The sequence below is a fragment of the Pituophis catenifer genome, unplaced genomic scaffold (genome assembly GCF_029215685.1).
Source record: "Pituophis catenifer annectens isolate HBS135680 unplaced genomic scaffold, rPitCat1.0.hap2 SCAF_14, whole genome shotgun sequence".
Lineage (NCBI taxonomy): Eukaryota > Metazoa > Chordata > Lepidosauria > Squamata > Colubridae > Pituophis > Pituophis catenifer.
In genome coordinates, this window is record NW_027256894.1 from 18583049 (window position 1) to 18608327 (window position 25279).

The following is a 25279-nucleotide window of genomic DNA, read 5'->3' on the forward strand; positions in this document are numbered from 1 at the left end:
ATTAAGCTGTAGAAGGGACAGTTGTAGGTCATTCTGCTACTTTAAAAAAAAAGATTAATATCTCCTTCCAAATACCCCTGTTCCTGCCAGAAGCCATGACAGCGGAATTCTGAGTCTACTTGACACTTGTTAAGTCTCTCAGTTCTGACTCAGTAATGCCCACATAATGAAATATTGAATGTTATAGGAATATCTTGGTCAGGAGAAGAAGCAGTAAATGAGATAAGAACGGTCTGTCTGATTTTAATAGCTCCTTGATTTGCTTTGTAAATGAAGATTATATAAGAAAACAGATTTAAATTTGCAAGTAGAAACAGAAGTCTTCAAAGAATACTGAACTGTTTGATATTGTCTCTTGTTGTCTTAGGTGACAAAAACAGAAAGGAAGAAGAGACGAAAGAAGGAAACAGACATAGTAAGCTGAAATACTTCCTCCTTTTAATGTGAAGCAAATTATATTACAAATTATATAGACATTTATTATGTATGTTTAAATGTTTGCTGCAAGTCCAGGTATGTCAATGTTGGCATTCAGTGATCAACATCCTGAAGATTTGACAGTTTTTGAGACAGGATAAAACAGGATGGAATGAATCATAAATCTGATTAAAATCACATGTAAGCAACTTTCATTGTTGAAACAAAAGGTGGGGTAGAAATTCAATGAATGAACTAATGGATGATATTATTGAACCTTCTGAGAAATGGTCAACATTGCCAAGAATACTCCTCCAGTATTCCAGCCAGTTTTTTTTTTTTTTAAATAACAGTTATATGAAATATTTTTGTGCAGTAGAGTAAATACTCAGTTTTATTTTCAACTGCTGTTAAATGTCAAATTGCATTTTTTGTCGTTACTAGGTAGAAGAACACAATGGCCACATTTTTAAGGCTACTCAATATAGCATCCCTACCTACTGTGAATTTTGTTCCTCCTTGATATGGATCATGGACAGGGCTGCTGTTTGTAAATGTAAGTATAGACTGTTAATCCTCCTGCACTCTTTTTCTTCCTGTTCTTTCTTACACTTCCTTTCCTTGGGAGATTGTTAGTTCCTTTAGTTTTCGTTCAAATGCCTTGCCAAATAAAGAAAGGCCAGTAGTAAGTATTGCACTATAGTTTTAATTTTTGCTGTAATTACAACTAAGAAACCAAAGGAAAGCTGTATTATAGGAAGTGCCGAATCTGTATAGAGGAGAAGCATTTAGCCTGCTACATTCCACAGCCTAATTATACAGCAAAATCCAGTTAAGAGTCTCCTTGTCAGCTCTTGTAAAGTCATAATGCAATAAAATTTCACTGCATTTTATTATGTGCAACACTAAATACATTTTTCTTAATTCCAGTGTGCAAATACGCTTGCCACCGAAAGTGCTGCCAGAAGACCACAACAAAATGCTCCAAAAAGGTACCGTGTTTTCTCTCGTTTCCATATGCACACATACAGGCCAGGGGAATTCTGGGAGTTGAAGTCCACATATCTTAAAGTTGCCAAGGTTGAGAAACAGCTGTTTAGATGCTGATTCTTAATTCATATTTCTACTGCGACACATTCTATAAAGCCAGAAACAAGGGAGTCCGAAAATTCTGGGGGAGACGGTGAAGTTAAAAGCTTGTTTTTTGCTTTTCCTTTGCCTGCTCCTCCACTGCTCTGAATTGAGACTATGACTAAAATGCTAATCCCGTGCAAAGACAGCAAGGACTTGGGGAAAGGTGAAGTAGAATAGAATAGAATAGAATAGAATAGAATAGAATAGAATAGAATAGAATAGAATAGAATAGAATAGAATAGAATAGAAGGGACCTTGGAGGTCTTCTAGTCCAATCCCCTGCTTAGGCAGGAAATCCTACACCACTTCAGACAAATGGTTGTCCAATCTCTTCTTAAAAACTTCCAGTGTTGGAAGAGCACCCACAACTTCTAGAGGCAAGTTGTTCCACTGATTAATTGTTCTAACTGTCAGGAAATTCCTCCTTAGTTCTAGGTTGGTTCTCTCCTTGATTAGTTTCCACCCATTGCTTCTTGTCCTGCCCTCAGGTGCTTTGGAGAATAAGTTGACCCCTTCTTCTTTGTGGAAGTCCCTGAGATATTGGAACACTGCTATCATGTCTCCCCTAGTCCTTCTTTTCATTAAACAAGCATGTTGAGATGTTTCCATTACTCTAAATATTTGCTTTATGTTTTGCATAGCTTGTAATCTTAAAGCAGGACTGTTCTGATCCTTGCATTTTAGCAGCTTTAGACCCGTGCGAATATTGTTGGAATTTGGACAGTGCGGCTGTGATGTGTTTGTAACGCTGATTGCATTATCCCTGTCCCTATAGTATGACCCAGAGCTTTCTTCACGCCAGTTTGGAGTCGAACTCTCTCGCCTGACCAGCGAAGAACGGATTGTGCCAATCGTGTTTGAGAAGCTCACCAGCTACATAGAAATGCATGCTTTGTATACAGAGGGCATTTACCGGAAATCTGGATCAACAAATAAGATCAAAGAGTTACGGCAGGGTCTTGACACAGGTGAGGAGGCTTAGAGAAGCAGAATTTGCATTATTGTGGGGATTTTTTCCACCCTGATGTCTATGTCACACAGGTCCCTCAAAATGATCGGGCATTTGGCCTAATACAGTGAACACAGTTTATTTTAGAGATGCTGAAACTTTAGGGCAGATGATGGCCAGAAAGTTTAATATTTTGGTGATCAACAGTATTCAATTTGATTGAGCTCAGGGTTTAGGCAGTGCTGAAGCAGGACTCATACAGTACCTCTAGTTAATTCTATCTTAGGCGAAAGCTAATATGTAGCTGTGGTTCATGTTTGATTTATGTTTGAGAGTCAGTTTGGTGTATTGATTAAAATGAAGGACTAGGACCTGGGAAACTATGAGTTCTACTCCTCCCTTAGATATCAAAGCTAGGATAAACCTATATCTTAAGTTCAGAAATTTTGATTCCTGTTTTTTGCAGTCAGTTATACTATTGGTTAAGGAACCTAGGCCATCACATCCCATCACACTTGTGTTGGAGGCACCAAGGGGCTTCCAAATTGAAAGGATTAGCCAGTAACATGACCATTGCCCTGGGTATGGTCAGTTAGGGGCTCCTTTCAGATCTCTGACAGGAGCTGGAGCAAAGGACGGGAGCTCACCCTGCACCGTGGCAGCACACAGATCTCGAATGCAGGACTGCTGCTTGTCAAGCCAGCATCTTAACAACACGAGCCATACCTTGGCCATGATTTAATTCTTACGTTGGCACCAACGTGTTAGAGTACATGGTGAAGTATCCTTTTGCTATTTCTCCTTTGATTTTAATTTTTTTCTCGCTTTCATTCTTTCCACTAACCAGATATCGAACGAGTGAATCTCGATGACTACAACATCCATGTCATTGCCAGTGTGTTCAAGCAATGGCTGAGGGACTTGCCTAATCCTCTCATGACATTTGAACTCTATGAAGAATTTTTGCGAGCCATGGGTAAGGAGTTGTTGTCACACTAGATGAAGTAGGACTTTGGGAAATATTAAAAGCTAAGCTAAGAGAAAAAAACAAGTCTGTTTCTGCTTAGAAAGTTATGTTCTCCACTAGTTCACTATTCTTCAGCTTACTTTTCCTTATCCCAGAAAAGATTTCTATACAAAATACCTGTGAAAATTCTTTATCACGATGAAAGCTAAAACCGTAATGATGCTTTTTCTAGGGATCTACTTTGGATGGTATACTGAGGCATCCCACTGTGATGCAGTGTATGTCCTTGATGAGACCCCAAACTAAACCAATCATTCCACTTCTATACTCTGCCTTCTTTCTCTGCATTTCGGACATTTTATCCTGATTTTTCACCTAAATATTTCAAACCCTTCAGTTATATGGAAATCATCTTCTGCCTTGAGTCACAATAAGATTTCCTAGTGCATTCTTCTTTAAGAACACCACTTGAATTGCAAAGGTATTTTGAGAATCTGGATCATCGCTCAGAAATTCCCTTTCTGGAGTCTTCCTTAAATCCTGAGCAGTAGTGGACTTGCAAGATACGTGTGTTTAGATGTGTATATAATATTTTATAAGCTTCGCTTGCTGTAAAAATACTCATTCCTGAGACAGAGCAAGCCACAATCCTAATGAGTTGAATGAAATGTTGCAGGATCCAATCTGCATCGGTCACCAGGACTGGAAGTTTAAACCCTTGTCTCAGTGATCGACCCATATTGGATCCTGCCATACTATCCTGGGATACGTACGGTATATTCGCCTTAATTTGTGAGTGAAATTTGTTTTCTGCAGGTTTGCAGGAGAGGAAAGAGGCCATCCGCGGTGTCTACTCAGTCATTGATCAGCTTTCCCGAACTCATCTTAATACCTTGGAACGTCTGATCTTTCACCTTGTCAGGTATCAATAGCCAAGATAAGGATATAAAGAGATTTCCTTGTGAATGTCAGCTTTATCTGCAGATATATTCCCACGTTCAGCTTTTGGTGAGACCTGCAATCTTGAAAGGCGGTTCTGTTTTCAGAGTTGTGTGCCAAGACTGGCTTATTTGCAGAGAGCTTTGGAAAGTTAAGCTCTGCCTATCTTCATCTGGCTTTCAATCATGCTTATTATATAATTCCCCCAGGAAAGCCAGCCATTTCTACACATTATTCTGGGTGACAAAAAGCTTTTCTCAAGGCACACACATCAAAGCAAAAGGCCTTTATAACCCCACGATCAAGTTGGAAGGCAAATCGTCCTTTCAGTTCGTTATGTTGACGTGTTATTTTAACAGTGGGTCACCGCAGTTCTCTTTTAGTGAGTTGATATGATTGGGTAATAAAAAGATAATACAGATAAATAATGGTGCCCAGGGAATTCTAGGAGTCAAAGTCTACACATCCTCCAAGGTTAAGGAACATTAGGCTAGAGACAGGCACTGTGGTTTGGACTAGTTTTAGAAATATGGGACAGAAAGTAGGCCACACAGAGATCTATCATCCAAGAGAAAAGAATGGCTGGGAAGGACAGAAGGAACAGCTAAAACTCTGGCATTGTTGCTTCTCCCCAGCATCGGCCATTGTCTCACTCTGCCTATTGATGTCCACCCTGTCTCTTCTGTTTGGCCTCTGTGTTAATTCTTAGGTTCCACTCAATGGGTTTGTCCCACCTCGCAACAAGTGAGGGTTGCTATGAGCACCTGTCATTAAGTTTCACTGCCATTCTGTTTTTATTCTGTTTAGGATTGCTCTACAAGAAGAAACGAATCGAATGTCAGCTAATGCTCTGGCCATAGTCTTTGCTCCCTGTATCCTCCGTTGTCCAGACACTACTGACCCTCTGCAGAGCGCTCAGGATGTCAGTAAAACCATCAGGTAATTAAAAAAAAAAAAAAAAAAGACTTGCCACCAGCCATGACCGGTTCAACTCCACTAATGTCACTCACATAATTTGGGGAGGAACATTTTACAAAAATGAAAATTCCAGAAGAAGACACTGCGTGCATAGATTGATTCTTCCAATTTTTTTTCACTTATAATATTCACAGCAAGAAAGATCTTTGTTTCTAGGTCAGGGGTCTGCAACCTTAAACACTCAAAGAGCCATTTGGACCCATTTCCCACAGAAAAGAAAACACCGGGAGCCACAAAACCCTTCCCGTGCCTGACTATTTCTTGAGCGGTTACAAAACTAGCATATGTAGTTGAATTAAACGTTCTGTTTTCTTCTGAAACTTTTCTTTTCTTGAATTTATCCATAGTTGGCCTACCGGGGGTTGAAAAGCTCAATAAATCACGTGCTGGCGGGTGTCGCACATTGGCGGTTGTGACGCATATTTTGAGTAACGGAGCTACAGCAGAGGGGTGAAAGAGCCACATGCGGCTCCAGAGCCGCAGTTTTCAGACCTCTGGTCTAGGCTTTAGACAGCAATCGCTTAGATTCTGGCCTTCAAGCCCTAACTCTTGATGATTTTTTTTTCTCTTTTCAGTTGCGTAGAGTTGGTTGTTATAGAACAGATGAACAAATACCGGGCCCGTCTCAAGGATATCAGCAGCCTGGAGTTTGCAGAGAACAAAGCAAAGAGCCGACTGTCCTTGATCCGCAGGTCCATGGTAAGGGGCAGGACTGACTGACTGGCTGCATGACAGACTGACCTAGTCCCAGATCACGAAGAAGTAGAGACAATGCTCCATCACCCAATCTTCCCTGTTTTCTATCCCACATGAATTGATACCAGTGTCCTTGTTCAGAGAAATATTGACGAAGATCACCTGTGTTTGTCTCTCCTACTAATACCGTACTAGTTGAATAGCCTAGATTCTGGAACATTAAAGAATTCCCTGTGTGAGAGTTAACTTAACTTGGGTGTGGATAATAATAACTGAATGATACCTGTCTCTCTCTTTCTCTCTCTTTTCTCTCCCCTCTAACCTTTTCTTCCCATCTGTCTAACTCTTTGCACGTTTCAAGTTCTTTAATATGTGATTTAAATCTAATGCAAAAGTTTGGTTTAAGCACTAATATCTGGCTCTTCAAAGCAACCGGGATCACTCGGTTGTTACTTTATACAGGTAACTCGTGGTTCTTGAAGGTTTTTTTTTTTTTAATTCCCAGATACCCTTTAGTGCAGAGGTCTTCAACCTTGGCAAAAGTTGCCAAGGTTGGAGACCCCTGCTTTAGTGAACTCAAACCACTCTAGCTTGTATGTAATTGGCTTTTCTCCATGATTAGTCCCTGTTCCCCTAACTCATCTGCTTTCAGGAAAGGCTTCCATTCTCCTCTCTTCCACCTGCACGTGCCAGTGGGAGACTCTGGGGTGACAATGCGGTGTGCAGACTGCACTCTGGCCCCCCGCTGAACTCTTCGTAATAAATCACTCCCTCTCCCCGCTTATGAACTTTTTATCAGGCGCAGAACAATTTGCATGCTTCTTAGCTAGGCTGCTGACTTGAAAAGCAGTTGCTCTGCTCAGAAACGGCCACAGTTTGCCTCCTCTCAGGCCGGCCGGGATCCATGGAGGTTGGGGGCTCGGCTGACCTCACGATAGGAGGCCAAGGGAAGCATTGCTTGAAAGCAAGCTGTGGCTGGGAGGCCTACTGCGCACCCTCTCTTGGGGAGTGCCATCTGTGACTGCAGCCAATGCTTCGCCACCTCTCTTGCGGCATAGAATGGCTTGCGGCTCCTTTGCGCTTTCTAGCAGCTGCAGCAAAGAGTCAGCTTCCACCGCCATGCCCAGCCACTCCCAGAGTCAGCTGATGGCGTGTGCACTCTAACCTGCTCCTTTCCTTTCCTTTTCCTGTCCTCTCTAATCCAGAAGCCTGTACTAATTGCCGTTAGATTTATGAGCATAACCCGCAGTTCGATCCCGGTATGTATCCGAATTGCAACGCACTGACCTGACGCCATAACTCGCCATCCATCCCAGTGCCTTCTGCATGCTCCATGGCCATGGCCCATATTTCATAACTTGTGTGTGGTATGTGTGTGCGTGTGTGTTTATTTCCAACTCTTCGGGTGCTGTCCACTTCTCGCGATAACAAAAAGGCATCAAAAGGGAATGCATATAAGGCCATTTTCATCTAGACAGATTAGGAGGAAGACAAGTAGCCATTTAAGATAGAAGAGAGTCCGTTTTGACAGGGGTTTCTGCAATGTTTGGCACAGGAAATGTTTTTAGAGAAGAATATTTGCTGAGTTGTGTTTTTCCCCCCACTATAGTAAAGAAGAGAATGAGGCAGGGTCTTAATAGAAATTGAAAAGCTAATGGAAATTTGGCATGAATTTGTTCCCTTGAATTCTTGAACTGTTCTGTTGAGCTCTTTTCTGTATCCTCTTTTATTTTCCCAAATTCTTTTATCTATATCTTCATACTTTCCTCTGGCCTAGACCAATTTCATATATTAAGACCACAGACAATCCTTTGAAGCACAACAGGAATTCAATATATGTTTCCCCCCCCCCCCCTTCTAATCTTTCCAGTTTTCAGCAAACAAACACATCATCCTCTGGCCCTGCCTTTGCTTGAATTTTCAAGCAAAGCATAGAAGAAAGATTCCTTTTTAGAGTCAGACAGCATAGAAGCCCTGCCTAAGGTTAATATTAAAGCAGCTTCACTAATATCTAATCAGAGCCTCAACTTCTAAAAGGAAAATCTGAATATTATTTTGGCAAAAAACATAGATCCCAAAATATATTCTTATTCAGCCAGAAAGGGAAATCTCGAAATTGATTTAACAATTCTTGGAATCATTTACATCAGAGGTCTCCAACCTTGGCAGCTTTACAACTTGTGGACTTCCATTCTCAAAGGAGGTTGGAAGTCTGAGGAATTCCATGCTGCCTGAGGAATTCTGGGAGTTGAAGTCCACAAGTTGTAAAACTGCCAAGGTTGGAGATCCCCTGATTGACATAACAACATGATGCTGCTAAAAGTATGAAGGGGCTAAAAGTGTTTGCTTATTTTTTTTATTTTTTTTGCAATATACCCCAGGACAGATACTATATATGAATTGTTGATCTTTGAGAATCTGGATGAACCAAATGGGCATATTTCTTGGCTCTGTATCCAGAGAAATAAATTCTCCTCATATTCACAGTGATCCATTTCTATTAGTTTATTCGTAGAATTTCATTGAAAAATACAAACATAAGGATTATCTGTATTTTGTTGATGGCTTCCTTTGTTCTCATTTTTTTCCCCTGCCTAGAGGGATTCTTTCATTAAAATAGTGCTCAGTACATTTCAGCATTTCCAATGTCCTAAAAAGGGAGTGAGCTAAAAGATGGTATAAACAAGAGTTCTTTAAAATACTTTAATCCAGTTTCCTTTCTTGCACCACTTTTTGATGCTGGCAACCTGAAATACTCTATTATAAAGTAAATCCATAGAAATAACTTCTGGTTTATAGATTAAGTGTATTTTTGAGGACTTCCAAAAATAGTCCCTATGCCCTTGGATTTATATTTGCTTCCTGTCCTATCTGTCTTTGAAGAAATTGTTTGCTTGCTGGTTGTCTCATACATATACTGGGGATGAATTCTTCTAATCTCAAAGCTGATCGAAGGCCGCATTCCTCATTAGCCTTACTTTATGCATAGGGCAAAGGGCGTCTACGCCGAGGCACCTACTCAAGCCCTACATCCCCAGCGGGAGTCCGGTTGCCCTCTATGGCGGATGCTCCCGAAGAGGCCCTGAGCAGTGAGGAGGCCATGGAGATGGAGGTCACCGAACAGCAGCAAGTAGCCATGCAACAGGAAGAGAAGGTGCTGGCAGAGCAAATCGAAAGCCTGCAGAAAGAGAAGTGAGCCTTAAGTAACTGGACCAATGAAGCCTAATAGCTGGACCAATCAGATTGGGGGTGTCCATCTGCTACATTTCAGGAAATGCTTGACCCACATCAGTCAAGTTGGGTGCAGATTGACTATTGTGGGCATAAGCTTAATTCCAATAAAGGAAAATATTCAGTGTTGAAATGAGGGGGTCCTCCTGAAATGAGCTGGGGTGGCGCAGTGGTTAGAGTGCTGTACCGCAGCTACTTTAGCTGACTGCTAGTTCAGCGGATCAGCAGATCAAATCTCATCGGCTCAAGGTTGACTCAGCCTTCCATCCTTCCGAGGTGGGTAAAATGAGGATATTTAGTATACTGTCTTTGGTGTAAGCCGCCCAGAGTCCTCGGAGAGTGGGCGGCATAGAAATATGATTAATAAAAATAAAAATAATAATAATAATAATAATAATAATAAATGATGGTGCTCTCTGAGCTTGCTTGTTTTCTTGCAGATAGTTCATTATCCAAATTAGGTCACGTCATCAGTGCTGTTCTAGCTTGATGATGTTACCTAGTTGGGGCAATGAAACATCTTCAAGAATACAACCGACCTCAGAAAGCACCAAGGACCCCTCACGACCTTAATAGTCTTTTATTTCCTAGTTTCTGCTGCTGTTTTTCCCTCTATCCAGTTCTTTCCGTTTATTTTGTGTTTTCTCCCTGCAGGGAAGAACTAACTTTTGAGATGCTGGCACTGGAGCCCAGAGCCTCTGATGATGAAACATTAGAGTCTGAGGCTTCGATTGGCACTGCCGACAGTTCTGAAAACTTGAATTTTGATTCCGAAGGAGCTATTTCGGACAAATCAGGTAAATAAAATTTGTTGGAGAAGGTGTCCTAAGGGAATCGTCATTAGTACACGAGGTTGATCATTCAATAATATAGGTATAATAGTATTCAGTTAAAACTTTACACTTGTTTGATCAAATCTGAGGAAGACTTGAAGAAGACAAGCTATATTCTGAAAACACTTAATGGAAAATGTCCCCTCCAGGCAGTCTATAAATAAGCCACAATGTTTGATTCCATGGATGGGAATCAGGAGAGCTTCCTTTGGACTCATACCAGGAAATTTTGTCTCCTTGTCAGTGCATCCCTACTGCCACTTTTAAACATCCCTCGTATCTCTTCCCTACCAGGCAGAAGTTTAGCCTTCAACCCGGCAAGACCCGGCAAGGCAGACCCGGTCAGTACCTCTCGGTCCCGAAGGCAACTGCGCAAGCAGCAGGAGTCTGTGGACTCAGTGGATTCCTTGGTTTCTTCTCCATCCCTCTCGCCTTCTTCCTCCTCATCCTGCCTGCCTCATGTGACAAGGAAACGATTCCAAATCTATTCCAAATCGCCTTTTTATCGAGCGGCTCCCTCTGGGGACGCTGGGGCACCGGAGCGATCGCCAGGACACACCAAGGTCCTGGACGACAGGCCACAGTTCACCACCCGAGGGACGTTCAATCCGGAGAAAGGCAAGCAGAAACTGAAGAATGTGAAAATCTCCTCCCCTAAAGCCAAAGAACTCCCAGAGGGGTCTGCTGGGACAGGCCGGAAGCGCCACCCCGAGGCTGCTGATTACATGACCCCTCAGCAACTGGTGCTTCTAGGAAATAACGAGTTCATGGTATGAGTCGGCAAGCATCTCCTCCATCGCATCTTCCCTCCACTTCAGTGCCATCTGCTGCCACTCCATTGTAGGACAACTGCTGTCCCCCAAGTCAGCATCTCCTCCCTATTCGTTGCTTGGAATCCTAGCATCGCGTTGCCAGTGGAGAAGCAGGGAGCCTCCCTCTTCCATCTAGAACGAGCGGAGGAAAGTTCAGCTGTGGCCTTAGTTGACTTTAGCCTTTTGGAACTTGGCGAGTCAGGCTGGGAATTTGCAGTGAAATTTGCAGCAGAGCTGGAGGGAATAATGGTCCGTGAACCAGGTTTGGCGTTCCCCCTTTTTAATGGGCCAGGGAATGTATGCCAGCCAGCCAGCTGAGAACATCAGGAAGGCAGCCGGAGTTCAAGAGAGGTTTTCTTGATCCTGAGGGTCAAAGCTTTTGACTTTGGGGTTAGGTTTTTGCACTGGGATTGAGAAGCAATGAACTTCCTAGAAGAAACGAGACAGCAAGAAAGGAGACTGAGGCCTTTGTTCAGGGCTGTTTATAATGCACTCCATGGCATTGTCAGATGTGGTGGGAAATGCTCATTTTCACTCAAGCACTTCTTAGATACATCAGGTGCACCTCCGTTGTGAACAAGAGTTATTTATCTAATCTAGTTTTTCTTGGTTTAAACTTTTGGGTTGATGGTGTCAGAATAACCAATGCCAGTTTGATTCCAGGTATGTCAAAGCCAAATATTTGTGCCGAATTTCCAGTAGCCATAATCACAGCATAGGTCCTGTCCCTTGGGGCAGAAAATCCGACTCGTTTAAGATAAGACTAAAAGAAAGTATTAGGGAACAGAACCGTTTACTTTTCTGACTGTGTCTCTGGCTCAATTCCATGCTGGTAGCTGAGCAAGCTCTTTAAGTTTCTTGACCGGCTGAGAAAACGCCACTCAAGCAAAACACAAGCATAAGGAAGGCTGCTGTTGAAATCAGTCAGTTTAACACATGATTTAATGTCGCTTTCTTTGCTACGCATCAGTATTAAACCATGGCGCAATTTTATTTTATTTTTTTTTTAAAGTGAGAGACTACTTGAAGCTCTTTTGTTAGTATTATGGTTACTGAAGTTCAATGTAAATATAACTTTTTATGTTTGTTTTCTTTTTCCACAATGTGGGACTTTATTAATGTGGGACATTTAAGCCAGAAAAGTATAAGGAGGAGGAGGAGGAGCAGACATGAGTTACTAGAAGTAATTCTGGGATCTTTTCAGTGTGGAACAATAAACAGTCGCCGTGTTTTGCACCGGTATGACAATAGATCATTCCACCTGTACGTTGTGAAAAAAATTGCTATATTACAAATATAGAAGAAGAAGGGCCCCTCCTTGAGGACAACAGAGGGGTCTATTTAAAAGTCTTTGGGAAGCCCCATTTTTCAGTTAAACCCATCGCTGATTTGTTTTGATTGTATGGCAGAAAAGTTAAGACTGCGAAGCCCACCGCTTTTTTTATACTTGTCGAAAAGGACAGCATGTTGTGATCACCTGCAGAAACCTGAGATCATTGGTCCTCTTTACAAACCCCGCACACCTGTATTATCTGAAGGACAAGCTGATTCTGATATATTACTCATTTCCTACCCAAGAGCTTTGACCAACTGAGTGTTGCAGCGGTGAATGGTTTAAAACCACCGCCCCCTCCTCTTTAAAAGTATAGAAGGAATCTACAAATTGATCCCGGAGCCTTTTAAGTCTGCTGAATCACAGTTGCGTCTCTCAAAAACTGACTTAGTTTTTAATCTGGCACCATGTAAAGCTAGAGCTCTTGACCTCGTAAATATATAACACAGGCAGTGTTGTTACCCGTCAAACGTTGTTTTAAACATCCAAGTTGAATAAGTCAGAATTGGCACTCTGACTTAATGGCAATGTCACTCTCATTAAGAAATCCCCATATTTATAACAGTTCGTGTTACTATAAAGAGGCCTTATTCGAGATTTCAAACGGTTCTTTCAATGACCGAAGATGGCGTTTGCTAGGTTGATCCAGTTTTGTTCAGCTGTTGACCGAAGAATCTCTTTGTGTTTTTCCTACTTCAGAAAGGCAAAACTTTCCCCTTCAAACCTGATGTTGGATTCCTGTTTGCTCTTGAGGTTTGGGTATTGAGTTTGTTGGTTTTCTGAGCAAAGTAGATGTTCCTGATGGACAGTTTGCGGAGAGAATGTCCAATGTATGAGTTCCATTTTCAGGGTTTAGGGGGATTTTGTATACGTGAGGAATTTTACACCCACCTCTTGAAATTTTGCAAACCTGGTGGAGATTATCTTTTTCTTATTTTTCCTTGGAGTCTTAGAACCTGCAGTGATGCACCCAGTAGCTTTAGCCTCTAGTTCAATGTTTCTCAACCTCAGGAAGTTTTAAGATGTGTGGACCAATTCCCAGAATGAAGGGAATTCTGGGAATTAAAGTCCACACATCTTAAAACTTCCTGAGGCTGAGAAACATTTCTGTGATCCCTGCAAGTTGGGTTTTCTGCGCAGGGGATAGTGTAATTCCAAGGAGCTCTAATAAACTAGAAAAGGAACTGTCAAGATTTGGTAAGCAGGAGATTGTTAAGCGAATGGATCCTAAAGCTGCCTCTTTACCGAAAAGCACCTCCTCTCCACCCACCCACCCCCACACACTCCAATCCCTCCCCACATATATCACATTTACCATGCAAGCCTTACTCTTCCTCCAAGTATATGCACCAAAACCTTTTCCTGCCTTCCCTTACCACCACCACCCCGGATTCTTCCTCCCTCCACCCTCAGTTGATTTTTGTGCTGAGAAATTCCAGGCTTTGCCTCCGATCCTGGGGGCTAATTTCCCCCCTTTTCTTCCAGCGTAAAGCTCTGTCCTTAGGATTGGTCTGGGGAGCATTGGAGGGGAGCGGTCGATATCCAAGAGAGACTTTTGTTTGAACTTTTTCTGAATTTCAGGCAGCAAGAAATCCCTGCCTGGGTTTCTATCTGCTTGCTGTCTTCCAGTTTTCTGTCTTTTCTTAGCATCTCCACCCCAGAACCACCTTGTAAAGTTCATGGACCAGCTCTGTTCCCACCCAAGATATTAAAGTGAATGTACTCCCCACTAGGAAGGACATTGGCTGCATATAATTATTTTTAACGGAAATTTTTAAAAGTAATTTATAAGTATACTGAGTGTACAGTTTAAAAGCAGACTATGTATTGTAAAAGGATATACTTGTCCTGTGTCATATTCTATAAATTTTACCTGTGAGAAGAAGAATTCTATAAATGCTTTATTTTGCTCACGGAGCTGGATGATGTGCAGTTAACCTGGGTCAGTCAGCACACTTGTTAATTTCCACGTCTGAAAGGTTTTATTTTCCCTTTGTTAATGTTATTTTATTACTTTTTTTTTTCCTGAAACAAGGCCGTCATATTTGAAGTGCAATTTGTGTAATATTTCATAAATACAACACTATTCTATGGCTGTACAAAAACAACTTTATGAACAAATAACAACCTCCCCCCCCCAGCTTATTAAAGAACAAAAGAATGGAAAATAAAGTGATAGTGGCAGATGTGTTTCCTACCTGTTGATGTTTGTAGACACCCAGCAAATATATTGTATTGCTATGTTCCTAGAAGAATGCCATGTTAGTGTTTCTGCAGCTTCCTTGGTTTCCAGACACCAAGAATTGCTTAGAAAACTTGGTTAGTTTCTCAACTCCAGTGGAGTGTCTGCTATACTATCCATGAACACCCTTACTGCTTTTCATTAAGAAGTGGATACAGATTCAAAAGAGAGCATTCCAAGGGACCAATTGCTTCCTCAAACACTGAATATTAGTGTGGTTGTCTGGATTTGACCTGGACACCTAAATCAACTCTATACAGTGTAATGGAGAGAGCATCGTTCCACTTTCCGATCCAGCCAAGGACTTTTCACATGATTTGTTTTCACCGCTGCTGATTGCGGTTCCATGGAAAAGAGGCAACAAAGCCCACAAGCCAGCGTGCTTCTTCCAGATGGGAGGAAAGAGCCTCCAGGGCCCATTAAAACCCTACTCTTGCCGAAGATAAATTTTGCTACATGGGATGATGATCGTGTGATCGCTCAAATGTCTGGAAAACGGAACAGGGCAGCAAATCCTGCATGTGGAAGCCTACATAAACTTGGTCAGCCAATAAAATTTGATGTTCTAAGGCAGGGGTCTCCAATCTTGGCAACTTTTAAGACTTGTGGACTTCCAACTCCCAGAATTCCTCAGCCAGCATGTGCTGGCTGAGGAATTCTGGGAGTTGAAGTCCACAAGTCTTAAAGTTGTCAAGGTTGGAGACCCCTGTTCTAAGGAACAAGGAGTTCCAACGCCAAGCAGTAATACAAGCTACTCATTTATTAACATTTATACAAGATTGCTGAGCACATTGTAAGCCGCCCTGAGTCTTCGGAGAAGGGCGGCATATAAATCAAATTAAAAAAAAAAGAAAAAAAGATTGCTAACGACGCCCTCGCTGCTGATACCCACCAGGCTAAGAAGAGGATCAGACCCATTTTTCCCAAGCTAGATTGGGCATTTGATTTTGAGCTCATCTTTACATTTCCAGTTTTTATTGCCAGAATACGATATGGAAAGGTGGCCTCACAGTTGAATAAAAATAAAGATTGAGGCTCCTGTCAGAGCTTCCTTGCGCCATGTGGAAAGCAACATAGCTGAACATTCCCGGGATGAGGAAAGGGCCTCAACTACTCTTATATTCTACATCCAAGCTAGCAGAGTGCCTCAGTCGGGAACATGGGATTTTCTTAGCAAGAGGCACTTCAGCTGTTTTCTGACAGAAAACTGAGCTTGGTCGTACAGGTAGTCCTCTTACTGGCAACCACAATCGAGCCCAACATTTCTGTGGCTAAGTGAGTTTTGTCCCACTCTGCGATCTTTCTGGCCACAGTTGGTAAGTGAGTCACAGCAGTTGCTAAGTGGGTAACACGGCTGTTCAGTGAATCTGGCTTCTCCGTTGACACTTCTTGTCCGAAGGTCGCAAAAGGGGATCCAGGACACTTGCAACCATCATAAATATGAGTCAGTTGCCAAGCGCCCGAATTTTGATCATATGGCAACAGTCGAAAGCGTGAAGTCACTTTTTCCAGTGTGGTGGTAACTTCAAACGGTCACTGAATGAAAGGTTGTACGTCAAGAGCTATCTTAACCATACTATTGGTTTAATTGAATGTAGTAACTGACTAGCTTTGGATTCAATAGTTCAATGTTACAGTTCAACAGTATCATTCCCACACAGTTGTCTCTTGCACTAGTGAATCGGGAGCAGTTTTTGTGCTGTGGGACGCCTTTTGTAATTGAATGACTTGGACTCTAAGGGTCTCTTCCAGCTCTATTCTGAATATGAAGCATTGTCTGTCATCACTGAAGGCTTCCAGCCCAAATCCCAAAACATCTGGACAGGTTGCTCGTCTGTCTCTCCTCCTGCTTGCATTTTCAAACGGAGGAGCCCGCTTAGGAATTTCAGCCACTCCTCCAAAACGTTCGCCTGTCAGTTTTTGAACATGTCACACAGCAGCTTCTCCATAGGGGTGTTCCCAATGGTTCTGCGGAAAAAGAGAACCTCGATGCGTTCCGAAGTAATAAATTTCAGCGAAGGGAGCAGCAGTAGTAATTTTCCAAACCTAGGAGGCGATATAGAAAGACATTTATAGCTACTTCACCAATCGTGCATTACTAGAATTGTATCAAAGAAGCAGGAGAATACCAAATAAATAAATAAATAAATAAATAAATAAATAAATAAATAAATACTGGAGTTCTTAAATCTGGTACCCCCAAATTTAGCCAGGGTGCCACTGAAGCTCCGAAGCCTCTGCTCAGAATCTCTCAAAATTTCTATCATATTACTATTGCTGAAAGAATAAATAAAGAGGTGGTTGCTTTTTTTAAACCAAATTCTGTAAGGACTATAATATTAAGACTTATTTGGATATATACACAAAGCCAGCTGGGTGACTTTTGGTCCAGTCACTCTTTTGCAACCTTATAGGAGGCAATGTCAAACCATTTCTGAAAAATCTTGCCAAGAAAACTGCGGGGACCCCTGCAATCACCAGAGGTCGAAAACTGACTTGGAGACACACACACACAAAAAAACAAAATTAAAAGAAGTTTTGAGACACAATTTGAGGGAGCACAGAAAATAACTCGTATCTCTAGGTACCTGACTGGCTGACTAGGATAATGTATATGAGTGTGTTGTCCCAGCATCACCTGTGACTGATCCTGCAAATTTTCTACCTGGTCTGGATCCTTCAGTCCTCTTGTTTCTTAAAAGAAAAGATACAAAATTGAAATTCAAGCAGTGCTACTTTGATAAAAGTTTGCTCCTCGGGGCAAACTTTTACATTCTTCGGGTCTGTGATAGTTATACAGAAATGTTTCTAATTAGTATAGGTTCTGTTTTCTAAATTTCGGAGTGCTGGCTGAATACACACACTCGTGCACAAATGTGCTCACACATACACTCTGGGTGTGTGTGTATTATATGCAAAATCGATTAAATTTTCAAATAAGAGATTAGGCAGAGCAAGAAATGTAATCTAGACAAAATCAGGAGATAAGAAAACACAGCCTAATCATAGTTCTTATCGGTGTAATCTAGACTAGTGTTTCTCAACCTTGGAAGCTTGAAGTTGGGTGGACTTCAACTCCCAGAGTTTCTGGGAGTTGAAGTCCACCCATCTTCAAGCTACCAAGGTTGAGAAACACTGATCTAGACTGTAAAATTGTGTACTTCTCCATAGAGATTTGTATTTTGGTTCCCTTAACATTTCTTTTAACTTTGCCTGTAACCCAGATGTGCTTCTCCTCCGCCCCGCCCCCCCGCCTCCCCCATCGCCACCACTGGCTTCACCTGGTTTAAAAAGCACAATGGCCTTCATACAGGCAAATTCAGTGGGATCCACCGCCAGCGTTTTGAAGCGTGCAATTATTTCTTGCAGCGCACAGATGTCCCTTCCTCCAGACACCGCCTTGGCATGGAAGGTGGAGGTCAGCTCTGACAAAGAGAGGAGGGGGCAGGTTTCCAGAGGCAAAGACCACTGAATAGCACAAAGCAGGAACAATTCACTCCAAGCTTCTTCCAGTAAAATCACCTGCAAGAGATAGGACACGGAGTTGAGTCCTTAAAACTCAAGGTGTGCTGCAGTCATTCCTGTTCCCAAATAAACCTTGTTAAGTATTTCAGCCAAAACATCCTTTTTTCCTTCTATAATCCTCCTGTTGGATTATAATTCATAAAAAAACAGTCCCAACTGCGAGCAGTTTTCACCAAACCCATAACGGCTATATCCCCTGATCTGTACATGTGTCTGGCCCAAAACTAACACATGATTTTTTTTTCAAGCTGAGTTCTTTCCCGTTTCACACCTACTAAGACAAAATCTTGCCAGTCTGAAACCTCTACTACCTGCATCTACGATAAACTCTGGGAACTATTGAGGAGGAGCTGTCTTCACCCTCTTTCTCTCACATAAAATATCAGGGCCGAGTTGCCTCTTCTGACATGCCTCCTCGCCCTCCTGGGAATCTGCTTTCTACTACGTTCAACGCCTCACTGCGTTCCATCACACATGCCGGTCACGGCTGCCAGATTCCTTTAATACTCCCCGTGTTGGTTTCTCTTGACCGGTTTCCAGTGAATCTCTTTAAACAGACCGTTCTATTTAAGCATCCCAAGCTCTAAATTTAACCCGTATATAGAAAAAAATTGCAAGTGGAAATAACCGTCTACCTTTGGTTATATTAATTCCTAGAAACCAGCTTTTCTTGAAGACTTGCTTTCTCACTGGCTCAACTCCCAAAACTACATGGAGCCGAGATGGCGCAGTGGTTAGAATGCAGTACTGCAGGCTACTTCAGCTGACTGCTAGCTGCACTTTGGCAGTTCAAATCTCACCAGGCTCAAGGTTGACACAGCGTTCCATCCTTCCGAGGTGGGTAAAATGAGGACCCAGATTGTTGGGGGCAATAGGCTGACTCTAAACCGCTTAGAAAGGGGCTGTAAAGCCCTGTGAAGCGGTATATAAGTCTAAGTACTATTGCTATTTCTTTCCTCCCTCCCTCCCTCCCTCCCTCCCTTCCTTCCTTCCTTCCTTCCTTCCTTCCTTCCTGCCCTCCCGCTCTTCCTCCCTCCCTCCTAGTGGTTAGAATGCAGTATTGCAGGTTAACTCTGCCCATAGCTAGGAAGTTCGATCCTGACTGGCTCAAGATTGACTCAGCCTTCCATCCTTCCGAGGTCAGTAAAATGAGAACCCAGATTGTTGGGGGCCATAGGCTGACTCTGTAAACCGCTTAGAGAGGGCTGTAAAAGCACCATGAAGCAGTATATAAGTCTACATGCTATTGCTACGTCCTCCTGGCTAAAGCTGTCAGTTCCGAGATCTGACTCGGGAGGCTCACCTGATCACGAAAAGGTAGGTTTGAGAAAACGGGAAGGTTTTTTGCCCATTTCACAGCCATGAAGAGGAGTCGGGCAGAGATTTCATAAACACTTTCAGGGCCGGCGGCCGGGTGTGGGGACCGGGGAGCTTCTGACCCCACGTGTTCCGGCTCATTACTTGTCACGTCAATGTTTTCCTCTGCTGTGAAGGAAAACAGCCCATCAGTATCATCTGCAGCAATTAGTAGGATTTGCAAGTAGTTGTGGCATGATAATTGTGAAGAAGTTGAAGCAGTACTGTCACTATTTAAGCCCCAAGTATCTCTTGAAGTGATGTTTTCTATAGTGACCATTGTATCAGCTATGTCAGCATCTCTGGTTGCTGCAGACAATCTCTGATTGTCAGGGTGTATAAATCCCGTCCCCCCCCCCCCCGGGGGGTAATTGCACTTAATTAGAGACGGACCATGGCTTTCCTTTGCAGCATACTTTAAGAGAAAATAAGCCGGGATATATTCTAAGAAACACATTTTATTATAAAGAAATAAAAAAAACAATCTTACTAGCTATTAATTACATCTTGGCAAACTTCCCTGCCTTGCCGGCAGAAGCTCTGGCAGACGAACAAAAGAAAAAAAAAGAAAAAGAGAAGAATGTGACATGCGCAGTGGTTCAGAGATAAGACTCAGATCAGTCTACCGTAAGTCTCAGAATGGAAGCTCAGCTGACAAACACACAGAACAGTGACATTGATAACCCATCTGGACCTCTGTTTTGGGGAAATACTACATACTGTGATATTTAGGGGCAGTACATAAACCAAAGGTCCTTTTGCTCGACACTCAAAAGAAATCTGACTTCATTTAAATTGAGAAATAACCCTAACCCTCAACACTAAAATATGAAACAGGTAAATGTTCCCCTTGCACATACGTGCTAGTCGTTCCCGACTCTAGGGGGCGGTGCTCATCTCTGTTTTAAAGCCGAAGAGCCAGCGCTGTCTGAAGACGTCTCCGTGGTCATGTGGCCGGCATGTCTAAATGCCAAAGGCGCACAGAACACTGTTACCTTCCCACCAAAGGTGGTCCCTATTTTCCTACTTGCATTTTTTACCTGCTTTCAAACTGCTAGGTTGGCAGAAGCTGGGACAAGTAACGGGAGCTCACCCCGTTACGCGGCACTAGGGATTCGAACCGCTGAACTGCCTACTTTTCGATCGACAAACTCAGCGTCTTAGCCACTGAGCCACCGCATCCCTATGAAACAGAGGAATTGCTTAACCAATATTTTGTTTGGGGGCCAGTTCTAAATGGGAGCCCAGAAGTCAGAATTCCTGATTCAGATATTGTCTCTACAGCAATGACAGATGCAACGTCTTCTTGTCATATAAGATTTTTATGATTTACTTGGTTTGAGATGGGTGGCTACACAAATCAAATAAATAAATAAGGATGAAAGAAACAACTACAAAGACATCATTAAAATTATCTTTATACTAATCGGGGGGCAAAACCACAATCTTGGAAACGAAGAGGAATTATTTTCCACACTTATAGTGAAATCCTTCTTTTAAGAAAGAGACTCCGGATGCTTTGAAGGGTTTTCCCACAGTTTTCTCCCCAGCTGAGCTGAGTTTCTATTTGTGAGATAAGCTGCCGATGGATTCGCCTTCAATCTCCTGATTGCCCTTGCTTCCATCCCTTCTCCAGGCTCCCCACAATCTCTCTTGCTTGTCAATAACACAAGACTGGAAGCAGAAACAAGTCTAGAAATGGCTGACCTCTTCTCTGAATTCATCCTAAATCTTAAACCTACCTTGGAAGACGGGTGAAATCCAGCAGGTTCTGATAGGTTCTGGAGAACTGGTAGTGGAAACTTTGAGCAGTTCAGAGAACCCGCAAATACCACCTCTGGCTGGCCCCAGAGTAGGGTGGGAATGGAGATTTTGCAATATCCTTCCCCCAGGAGTGGGGTGAGAATGGAGATTTTGCAGTATCCTTCCCCCAGGAGTGGGGTGGGAATGGAGATTTTGCAGTATCCTTCCCCCAGGAGTGGGGTGGGAACGGAGATTTTGCAATATCCTTCTCCCAGGAGTGGGATGGGAATGGAGATTTTGCAGTATCCTTTCCCTGCCACACCCACCAACCCACGACCAGTCAAAAAAATTGGATTTCACCACTATTGGAAGAGCTAGGACTACACCAGCAGGGAGCGCTGTTGTTTGCAAATCTTAAATTCTGCGGGGTTAGCTTCACCCCCTTGTTAAGAGTCCCCTTCAGGCAGACCTCCTCCCTCGTCCCCCTCTCAAGCACCAGCCACCTACCATCCTCTGGTTCCAGCTTGGCACAGGTCTCCGCCGTCATCAGGCTGGCCATGAAACGGTGGTTGTTGGAGGGAGTTAGCGCTTGGGCCCGCAAAACCCCACTTGCAGAGCAGCCGGGGGGAACCCTGTGGCTCTGCAGGGAGTGGTGGGGTGGTGTCGGAGCCCCCTGGGTGGCGGCCACATGTTCTGGCTGCCGTTCCGAATGCAGGTCCGTGGAGTCGAGGTGGACGTGAGCCGTGCTGCGTGGCTGGCGTTCGTTCTGAACCGCTGGAAACGGAAGACGGTCAAGATAAGCACCAAAGTGGGCAGACTTGGGGGAGTCGGCGCTGAAGGCATTCTTCTAGTAACAGGAACAGAGTTGGAAGGGACCTTGGAGGTCATCTAATCCAGTATTTCTCAACCTTGGTAGCTTGAAGATGGGTGGACTTCAACTCCCAGAATCCCCCAGCCAGCAGCGCTGGCTGGGGGATTCTGAGAGTTGAAGTCCACCCATCTTCAAGCTACCAAGGTTGAGAAACACTGATCCAGTCCAACCCCCTGCTCACGCAGAGACCTGTACTAGGGATTCGAATCGCCGAACTGCCAACCTTTCTGATCGACAAGCTCAGGGTCTTAGCCACCGAGCCATCTAGTCATTTAATTTATCCCAGTAATTTATTCCAGCCTCGACTGGGGAAAAACTGGCCAGCTCACAAGAGTTTCATTTCCTCCTCTTGAGTGTGTTCACCTAACAGAAGCCATTGGGCTGATTGGATCATCCTTTAGTTTCAAGCCCTTATGCTAGGGCAGGCGTCTTCAACCTTAAACACTCAAAGAGCCATTTGGACCCACAGAAAAAAAAACACCGGGAGCCACAAAACCCTTCCCGTGCCTGACTATTTCTTGAGCGGCCACAAAACTAGCATACGTAGTTGAATTAAATGTTCTGTTTTCTTCTGAAACTTTTTTCCTTTCTTGGATTTATCCATGGTTGGCCTACCGGGGGTTGAAAACCTCAATAAATCATGTGCCAGAGGGTGTCACACATTAGTGGTTTGACGCATATTTTGAGTGACAGGGAGCCGCAGCAGAGGGGTGAAGGAGCCATATGCGGCTCCAGAGCCACAGGTTACTGATCCCTGTGCTAGTGTCTTCAAAAACCACAAGTGGCCCAAGGTCTATCGTGAGTCTCCCAACTCCTAATCTAAATCCTTCACCACTATTCCACCTTGACTATAGGGCTGAAAGAGAAAGAATTCCAGGTCCAAAGTCCCCCACAGAATTCTCATGGCTGGGATGGGACTCGAACCTGTGTCTTCCCCCTCCTCGTCTGAACCCATCACTGGTTCTTGGAGCTCCAGAGAGACTCCGAATTCAGTTCCTTCCTTAGACACGGAAGCCAGATGGAGGACTTTTGGCCCGTCGCTCTCAGCTCAAGCCACCTCCCAAGGTTGGTATTGTGGGAAAAACCAGAAGAAGAGCCATTACATACAAAGCCTTGAGTTGTACCAAATAAAGTGGGATATAAATATATCATTAATGAATTCACACATCTACAAGGCACCAGATGGAGAAGGTTTGCCTGTAAGATCTGCTTGCCAAAGACTTAAATCATCCAGTTTACAGCTCAACTGAGGATTCCCACATTCAGGTTTACCGTCTTTATTCATGCCCGCCTGGAGACATTTCTTCAAGCGGCAAGCTTGGCACTGGTTTCGGTGCGCTTTGTCCACGGGGCACATTCCACTGCCAACCTGGCACCTGTCAAGAGGACAAGATAAGATTCTATTAGATGCACCTGCCAGGAATTATAGATTTAGGATGGGGGGAGGGCAATGGGCTTCTGTGCTATGTAAAACAAACACCTGTTCCAAGAAAAGTAAAAACTGAAAGAAAATCCAGAGCTACAGAAAGTCTAAATCCAGTGAATTCCCTGAAAGCTGCTGTCACAGAACAGCCAAATGCTTCTAGAATCACTTAGTCGCCATCGACTTCTTTAAAATTGAAATTTGTCCTCTTGAAGCCGAGAGACACACCAAGCATTGACGTTTCAGTATTGAGAAGAAAATCGGCACCTTGGATTTGAGATTAGGGCGGAAAAAGTCCCATCCACACCTGAAAACAGAAAAATAGCATATCTAGAGGGGTGGAGGAGATTTAAGATGCATCACAAAACTAGAGGTCATAATTCACAGGCTCCTGAAAGTGGGATCAGAGACAAGAATGCAAAACTAAGGATATCCCTTCACCTCATCCCCAAATTCGGCACGTTGCATTGGGTGAACGTGCTTTCTCCATGCAACACTAGAGGAGCACAAAGTACAAAGAGGAGCTAAACTGATGTAGGAGATCACAGGACTAGTGGTCCATTTTAGCACTGAATTGTATGGCTCAATTCTCCAAAGCCTAGAAAGGATTTGTTTGGAAGGGTTTTCCTCTAAAACTAAAAGTAAGGGACACGGTGGCTCGGTGGCCAAGACGCTGAGCTTGTCGATCGAAAGGTCGGCAGTTCAGCGGTTTGAATCCCTAGTGCCGTGTAACGGGGTGAGCTCCCGTGACTTGTCCCAGCTTCTGCCAACCTAGCAGTTCGAAAGCACGTAAAAAATGCAAGTAGAAAAATAGGGACCACCTTTGGTGGGAAGGGAACAGCGTTCCGTGCGCCTATGGCATTTAGTCATGCCAGCCACATGACCACGGAGACATCTTCAGAAAAGCGCTGGCTCTTCGGCTTTGAAACGGAGATGAGCACCGCCCCCTAGAGTCGGGAACGACTAGCACATACGTGCAAGGGGAACCTTTACCTTTACCTAAAACTAGAAACAAAATGAATTGACCAAAAGTGGGCCCTCCAACCTTGACTGGCTCTTCAACGGAACAGTGACCCGTCTCTACCAGAAGGGCTCCGATTGGGAAATCCCTACAAGAAAAGTCCCAATCACGGTGTCAGTTGCTCCCATTGAGAAGAACTTGACTTCCTTTCCCTCTCTTCTTCCCTAAATGTCAAAACATTGCAGGCTGATGGGTGTGCTTTTATATCCTAGATTTCTTTCCCCGCAGTCTGAAGATGAAGTCTGAAAAGGACAAAATATAGTGCGGTGGTTGGGTTTAGTGAGACCGCGCCTGGACCGTGGTGGTCTTTCAGAATTAAAAATGAAAATGTGCAGAAACCGATCGCAGTCTTCCTCTCTGCCAGGCAGCGTGTCTCGAAAGCCCCTTCATCTTCTCGCAGCTTGACCCCAGTTAAGAGTGCACGATTGTAGATCGTTTACCCTTCCTCTACTCCCAACAATAGTATCCATTACCTATAAACCAGCTTCCGTCGGACGCTGCGTTTGAAGAAACCGCTGCAGCCATTGCAAGCGTAGATGCCGTAATGCTTCCCGCTGCTGTTATCGCCACACACTTTGCAGAGCAAGACGGGGCTCCCTGCTTTGCCAGGAGTCAGACTAAGCTCTACAGAGAACAGAGAAGAGGGCAGTTAAGGACCGGAAAGATGCAGCACACAACAAAGGAGGTGAAGCCAACAGATTTTCAACAGAAAATGTGAGGGGTTAAAGCACCTTCAGTGGATAGTTCACCTCCATATTGCTGGAGCTTATGTTTGCCTTGCTGCTCTATTTTTTTTAATCTTGATTTGC

At 43.5% G+C, this 25279-nt stretch overlaps 2 protein-coding genes across 2 annotated transcripts in view; one reads left to right on the top strand and one right to left on the bottom strand.

Annotated features, from left to right (window-relative positions):
- The window catches only part of MYO9A (myosin IXA), a 92758-nt gene extending 79845 nt beyond the window's left edge, over positions 1–12913 (top strand). The window contains exons 34-45 of the mRNA XM_070953906.1: positions 368–415; positions 862–973; positions 1348–1409; positions 2327–2519; positions 3348–3476; positions 4284–4389; positions 5214–5345; positions 5960–6083; positions 7286–7339; positions 9070–9272; positions 9966–10108; positions 10439–12913. Coding sequence (XP_070810007.1) covers positions 368–415; positions 862–973; positions 1348–1409; positions 2327–2519; positions 3348–3476; positions 4284–4389; positions 5214–5345; positions 5960–6083; positions 7286–7339; positions 9070–9272; positions 9966–10108; positions 10439–10920 — 1788 coding nt within the window. The 3' untranslated portion in view covers positions 10921–12913. The remainder of the gene's footprint in view (positions 1–367; positions 416–861; positions 974–1347; positions 1410–2326; positions 2520–3347; positions 3477–4283; positions 4390–5213; positions 5346–5959; positions 6084–7285; positions 7340–9069; positions 9273–9965; positions 10109–10438) is intronic.
- A 3531-nt stretch (positions 12914–16444) lies between these two features.
- On the bottom strand, positions 16445–25074 carry NR2E3 (nuclear receptor subfamily 2 group E member 3). The gene is made up of 7 exons (XM_070953651.1): positions 24944–25074; positions 23299–23402; positions 21663–21929; positions 19360–19541; positions 17813–18053; positions 17120–17225; positions 16445–16577 (listed from the first exon to the last, which is right to left on the bottom strand). The coding sequence occupies exons 2-7, from the start codon at positions 23381–23383 to the stop codon at positions 16445–16447; spliced, it is 1014 nt and encodes a 337-aa protein (XP_070809752.1). The 5' UTR covers positions 23384–23402; positions 24944–25074.
- Positions 25075–25279: the final 205 nt, after the last annotated feature.